Source organism: Opisthorchis viverrini (genome assembly GCF_000715545.1).
Source record: "Opisthorchis viverrini unplaced genomic scaffold opera_v5_208, whole genome shotgun sequence".
Taxonomy (NCBI): Eukaryota; Metazoa; Platyhelminthes; class Trematoda; order Opisthorchiida; family Opisthorchiidae; genus Opisthorchis; species Opisthorchis viverrini.
The window spans coordinates 238,253-245,707 of NW_008751863.1; the positions used below are offsets into that span (position 1 = coordinate 238,253).

The 7,455-nt window shown below is 47.9% G+C and overlaps 1 protein-coding gene across 1 annotated transcript; it reads right to left on the reverse strand.

Annotated features, from left to right (window-relative positions):
• Positions 1-3,697: 3,697 nt before the first annotated feature.
• On the reverse strand, positions 3,698-4,163 carry T265_08204 (hypothetical protein; the record flags this gene model as incomplete). Its single annotated transcript, XM_009173939.1, has 2 exons — positions 3,698-3,817; positions 3,855-4,163. The coding sequence occupies 2 exons, from the start codon at positions 4,161-4,163 to the stop codon at positions 3,698-3,700; spliced, it is 429 nt and encodes a 142-aa protein (XP_009172203.1).
• Between the last annotated feature and the right edge of the window lie 3,292 nt (positions 4,164-7,455).

The window sequence follows — 7,455 nt, forward strand, 5'->3', positions numbered from 1 at the left end:
TTTCTGATGCTAAAACTGGCAGAGTTTGGCGGGTATTTTTGGTGCGCGCATTGACTGTCTCTCGCAGAACAGGAACGATTCATGCCACTGTGAAGTTAAATGAACGCATCAACAAACGCAATCCCATGTCTCAGAAAGGCAGAAGTGCTGAGAAAACCTGGAGCAAAACCTTGCACTCTGAAGGTGTAAGGTGTATGCCGGAAAAAGATAACGCTTTTTATCCCATTTAAAATTCATGCGGGTACAAATCCACCTATTAACAAAACGATGCTGTCCCCATGATAAAAATCAACCAAACTTTACAATGTGATATCGATGTCCGCATTCACGATCTCTCAAACAGCGCACTCCAAGATTATGTCAGTAACAATTTGGACCAAAATGAAGACCTGACTCCCGAGAACCCCACCAGTTCTTGTGACGTTCAGACAGTAACCACAGAAAGTACTCGAATGAAGAATATCCGGATCGTTGGACAAGACACCACAGTTCAAGGCCTTTGAAAAGATTACTGTCATCCTCGACAGACGGCAGGCATTACGCTGCTTTAGAACTTTACATGATGAAATGTGGTGTGTGCGTGTTCCACTTGGTCAAAAACCGTGTCTGATCCACTCGGAAGCGCGTTTAGCGAAATGACCAAGGGAGCCACAAAACTACGGCGTTACAAATACAGTGGGGCTTATACCAATACGCCTGGAGCTGTGCCCTATGTACCACCTATAAATATAAACATGGTGGCCGACTACCAGCAATTTGCTAGAACCCGCGTTTCCAAATAGGCTTAGACAAGCTGATCAAGGCGAAACATCTATCCACCGATATTCATGAATCACGCTAGTGAAGTGTACACGGATAATATGGCGCGACACCTATTCAGCACTACTTGGCACAGATCCCGCTAGAAGATACGACACAACAGGCGCCCAACAAAATCGTTCAGCTGAGCACCCTTCCGATGCCTAGCTGGCATGCCACCCGACGGAAGCACGAAGGCTGCGATACTGCCAAATCCCCCAAGCCTAGAGAGAGGAAGTCAAGAGGCAGAGGTCGGGTTCGAGCCGCGGGCCTGCCGAACAGTAAATTCGCACTCTGACTACTTGAGCCGTTTCGCCCCTACGCCTCGGATTGTGTTTTACAATCCTAAGCGGATATACCGAACGTGACCAGGACGGTGGTCGTGGTTAATAAATTCATCTAAATCCACCAGTATTAGCAAACTCACCCAGGCCCTTATGGTGACGTACCGTTGGGGTGCATCGATTCTAGTATCGTTTTACGGCTGTGAAACTCGGTTGTCATTCGTTGAAGCAAGAGGACTGCACGCCTACCATCGGTGCCTTCAAAACACCGCACGCATGTCGTGGGAACAGGGATACATTAAGTGACGTGACTAGTACTCGGGGAATGCATGCTAGACCAGGTACTCGAGCGTATCGTCACGCCGTGCACACCCTTCCGATGCAGGACGGACACAATAACCGGAGTGAAGTATTGTACGCGCGATAACGGGGTCCAGTCATGTTGGTTCACGCCACACATGAGATTTGGACAGAGAGCCTCAACGAATTGGCTGCGCACTACAGCAGTGTCGTAACCACTCGTTGATCTTGAGTTTGAGCCATCATACTTGCTGCTTGGTATCTTTTGAACCCGTCTCATTCCCACTACGCCCAATAGCATGCAAGCGTTGTGGCGAACCGCAGTAGCGTGCACAATTCTTTAAGGATAAACAAAAGAAAATGGGGATGGACTGGTGCGAACTGTGAGACTGGGAAGCCGGAGATTGTGATGGCATGGCCCGTAGTGTTGAATGCAACCCAGAGACGAGCCCAGTTCGGTTATCTCAAGGTTCTGGATTAGTTGGCACCAACATGTAGAATTGATGGCACCCCAGAGTCTGAGACAGCACAGACCACGTCCCATAAGCGAAAAGCCACACCGTAGTCTGATATTCTCCATCATCAATGGTGCGACGCGACCCGGGACTGAGGTTTCCTTCATTTTCCATCTGCCTGGATCAGCTGAGGTTGTTCAGCGGCAGACAGAACCGACGCACCCTTGGTACATGGTTTACGGCTGACAACCTGAGCTGAGCATCCGCGACAACTCATTCTGATACCTGGTGACCAACCACAATACGCTTCGAGAACTTGTGCTACGACGAAACCGGATGACTACCCAAAGCCCCATTTCACTTACAGTCAAAACCTCGGACTCATGCACTTCACAACCATTTGCACCCAACAGTTACATTAGGTACATGCGGCAGTCCATGTAAATAGCCGAATTTCGCGGAGGCGGAGGTTAGAGCTCGGATTTACGGAGTGGAAGGTCCGTGATTCGAACCCAACGTCCGCATCTCGACTTCTCCCGTCTGGGCTTAGTATCCAAGCCATCATGCCTCCCTTAAGTGGCTTGGTATTTAGGCACCGAAAGGACGCTTCAGCTGAGCGATTTCGTACCTCGCAATCAACGGCCTATTCACTCAACTGCAAGGAAGTCGGAAATTTCGTTCGTTCCGGATATCCACGTACAGCGCATGGAGGCGTTTTCAACGGGAGCTTGTCGCGTGCAATCAAAAGCGACAACTGGATGTGCCTCAAAGCTAGTTCCGTTGACCTATACCAGGGGCTGACACGTTTAAAAACCCTGATCAATGGACCAAGACTTACTAACTTACTAAACTTGACATACGTCCAGCTCCATGCAGTTGTTCGTATGTGACAACGGTCACATACAGGCGTGCCGCTCCGATGAGCCAAACGAGCAAAGTAAAGCCAACCTGAGTTAATAAGCCTAAAAGCTCTACGTGGCCGCTCAAACTTAAAGAGAAATCGAAGGATCAGCTCCTGCTAGCTTTCGCCATCATGCTTCCAGATTCCAGATTTGTTTCAGCCCAGCTGTCGCTGCCCATACCTGAGGATGAATGCAGTGTGCAATGTCCACTAAGTTGGTGTAGCCTCCTGCTAAATCAACCCAAATTCTCAACGTCGTAACATCGTCAAATTGATTGGAAAATAGGTAGCTTAACGGACGTACACGAATCCTCAAAACATTTAGCTGCTTATATATCGGTGTAAAAGCCTAGTCACCTTGCTGTGTATTCGAAACCATTACTTACAATGCCAGTCGCTGTGGCTGCTGTCGTCCATTTGGAGCGCTATGCCGGTGTCTCAATTGTAACAGCTTGGCCATGCATATGCTGGCTCGCATGAATCAGATCGATTGTCTATACAATTTTTCCAAACAAATCGTGATCACTACCTGCAGCAATGTCCACCAACAAACTCAGCGCATAGTTCAACTTCATCCTCACATCTGATGAACGATTACAGCTGAAATCCGGTAGTCTCCTCCAATGAAGGACTAAACTGCATCTGCTTCGCTGGCCGTCATAGTCGCAGTACATTCCGGCCAATTATACGCTTATTCATGTGCCTCCTACTGGTGTTTTAACCCAAAACTCCTCGTGTTGATTGTGGGCTTAAGGATCCCCGCTGAAACACATACTTCCCAAACTTCCTAAAGTTAAGGCGCCGTCGATCATGTCCCTAAATCCCAACGGCTGCTAGCAGCTGTATGCCAAAAAAAGAAGTACTGCCCACAGGCGTTAATCTGGAGTTCGAGGTAAACAGACCCCAGCAGACCTATCAAAGAAATGAAAAATAATTTTCCGACGACGTGTATTCAACAGCTAAGACTCGATCGTTTCCTCGGTATATTTATTCTTGTCCTCACCAGCCAGCTTGCCCGCAGCCTTCCGTTCCAGTAGGTTTCTGCGATCCTTATCCAGTTTCAGTTTATGGATAACAACCTGGTAGACTCGAACCAGTTTGAATTGGAGCACTTACGTTGGATGGGTGGATGCCAATTGGAACATAAGCGCCGTTGCTTTTACGACACTGTACTCTTTCAATATGGATCACAAATTTTTTTCTGTACACCCGAACGACTTTGGCAGACGTCGTGTCCTTCCGTTCTCCACGAACGATTTGAACCTCATCGCCTTTGCGGATGGGCATACTGCGGACCTTGTACTTTGCCCTTAGCTCTTTTGAGAGGGGAGCGCTCATCAACCGACGGCGGATGTGCGAAGGGGCATTGAAATAACGCCGCCTGGCTTTCCTTCGAGAACTGCTGACATGTTTATTGAATTTCATTCCTTAAAAATGAGAAAAATCGCAACGAGAAACGCGAAACCTACCAACACGCTGGAACGTGCAAAGGTGGCGCGCCTCCTCGAGAGCTAACTAAAACAATTAGGAAAATAAGGATGTCCACTGGTTTTTACAGCACCAAGAATACCAGTTGTGGGGTTCACGTGGAAGCACGCATTGTTCCTGCTTTCACGAGATCTTCACTACCCAGCACCGTGTTTGAATTTTTCAACTGAATAGCAAATTACTCACGAATTCACGGATTGATCCACAGAATCGAGGCTTTCGCCAAATTGCCCGGATCGGTTTTGTTCCTGTCGTTCACCGGCTGCCGCACAACTGAAACGCAGAGCAAAAAAGGATGTAGCACAACTTTTTAAGTTCTGTGCGCCGGGCAGTACGCTTGCAAGCACGAGGACCCGCGACAGAGACCCGTTGCGTAAATGGTCGTGGACACCTAGCTTGTCCCGGATACAGTTTCAAGCGTCCATAGTATTTCGGTAGACCAAGTAACTCTGAAAAAATTCAGAGAATCATGTTCGCTAACATGAATTGTCGATATATTTAGTATGAGGACACCCTAGTTGCTTGCAGTTGGAGAAAACTGTATGAATTCGGTATAACAGGTCTATTTATGTAGACGTAATGTGTGGACCTTGATATTGCATGTAGAACACTAGTTAGGGCACTGCCTTAGTTAAGAATGAGGAAGTGATCGCACCTGGCTCACACCAGATGTCTCCGACGCGGCGATCTCGATAGACGGATACACTGTTTTTCGAGCTGACTCAAAACGAGGGAGGACCAATGCGGTTGCTTCGCGGCCCTGCCAATCCCAGATGTGCTCTCTGATTCTACTTCAGCACCTTTTTGTGATGTATTGTGGATCCAAATCCCTCTGTGCGGGTCCGATTCTCTCCTTCCCGATGTGGTCCACCGCAGCCCCTCAAACCCCGCTGAAGATAATCAACTAAATTTACGAGCCATTGAGCAACTCTCCTCCGGACACCATTCCACTCATCTCCTGCTGGTAGGTGAGTTCAGCTCTCCAAAGTCCCTTTGAATGTAACCCCAGCGCGTCGGATCAAGTGAACTTTTTTCAGCAGGGCTGATTGAATTCGTTCAGCAGAGTGCACGGACTCTTGTTGCACCTACCAATCATGCAGGCCAGCTACAATTCCCCTGGATTTGGCCATCACCAACGAAAGACACTCCATTGATCAGGTGATAATTAACGCTCCTCTGGGACATCGTGATCACTGTGTGCTGACCTTTGATTCCATGTCCTATTACGCCGGAAATCCAGCACTATATACGTGGTTTCGAAGCTTCTGCCGTTCAGATTTCTTGGGAATGATCATCTTTCTTGAACAAGTTGCACTGAGGCCAGCTCCAGCGAAAGACTTACATAGGACCATTTTTCCAAAAGTTTAAGAGAATGAGATGACGTTCGTCTCAAAAACCCAGCACGCACTCGGGTGAGCCTCAGTCTGCCTAAAAGGATTCGGCGTCTTCCGGAAAAGAGGTCTTAATTTTTTTAAAAAGTTCACTACAGGAGACACAAAAACGAGCTTGTAGTTCGGAACCACTGTAAATCAGAAATCCCCTAATGGAACATACGAAAACAAGCTACTGTTCCGGACCTCCCCCGAAAAACAGAAACGTACTGTTGAAATACATGAGATATCGCCGCATAAACCACCCATCCGCGTTCTCCTTGGGAGACAGGAACGGGGAACCCACGGGTGACCCAACAGTGGTATCTAAGGTTTATAGAGAACGCTATGCAGGTCTATATTCAAACCCAGCGCCCTCGTCACATCCACCCTTGTCAAGGCGTAATTAAGAGCGGCCTCTGACTGACTTGGTCTTCACGGTGGAGGACGTTCGTCAACTCTTGCACAAGATGAACCAACACTGCGCGCCGGAGCCCGACCAGGTCCATCCAAAGATCCTGAAGGAAACGTCGTCTACACTGGCAAAACATTTATACCTGGTGTCTTGTCAGTCGCTTGAAGAAAGCCGCCTTCCCTTTGCTGAAAAAGAATTGATTGCCACGCCAATCTACAGAACTGGTGACCGACTGTCGCCTGGCATCTACAGGCCTATAAGCTTCACTAGCGTGACGTGCAAGGTGATGGAAGCATTCTGAAGCGAGTTTTCCTAGATCACCTTACTTTCAGCTACCTGATATTTCCAGCTCAACACGGATTCTCCTAAACCGTTCTTGCGTAACAAACATGCTCGTGTTTATGGACAGCTCAACCAAAGCCAGGGACGAAGAACTCATATCGGATGCCATATTTCTCGACTTATCAAAGGCATTTGATAGGATCCCACATGCCACGCTGCTCCACGAACCCGAGTCCTATAGGTTCCAGGGGATAATCCCACTATGTTCAAGGCGTTCCAAACAGACAGATCACTCCGAGTGAAGTTAGGCCCTACCCACTATTCTTCAGTGCCTGTTTCCATTGGAGTTCCTCAAGTCTCCATTCTGGGACGGTTCTGGACAGCTCTACGTCATTGACCTCCCAGATGTTCTTGCAAGTCACGTCTCTTTTTTGGGGACGACTTAAAATCCAACAGTTCCAAAAATAATACAAAAAATGGATGTAGACTCTGCAAAGCAGTGGTTGTTAGACTGGTACCTTCCTCTGAACGACGAAAAGTGCGTCCATACGTCATTTGGCGGAGACTCAGCGAATGCTTTTGTCACGCATGGTGAGAATGGACCAGAAAACATCATGAGGGTGGACACCAAAAAGGATACGGGTATCCAGTTCTCCTTAAACTTGTCCTCATTTCCGTAGCGCGAGAAGTTGACCCGAAATTTATTTGCCGTTTTAAGGATGATTCGGCTCGCCCTCTCCTGTATCAATCTCCTGGACTTATGAGCCTACATCGGGCCATTCCCTGAACATGCCAACCAAGTTGTCTAATCAAGATGAACGAAAGACTCACTTAGCGCGTCCAGTAAGCCGCTAAGTAAATGGTTGCCGGCCTCAAATCCGTGGACAAAGAAACGCACCTCGTGGTGCTTGGCCTCTTTCCCGTGGAGTACCGTCGCCTCTGTGGAACGTAATTCTTGATTACGGCCTGTTTTAATAAAGCTTGACCAACAGGTTTTTCACTACCGACCTAAAAACACACGACAGAATCACGTTGAGAAGATTTTCAAGTTCAGAATGCACACATTCACTGGGTAAAGAATTGTTCTCATTTCGGGCAGCAGCTGCGTGGTCACCCACGCTCCTTCTAGAACCCAATTCAAAACACTATTAGACACTTGCTT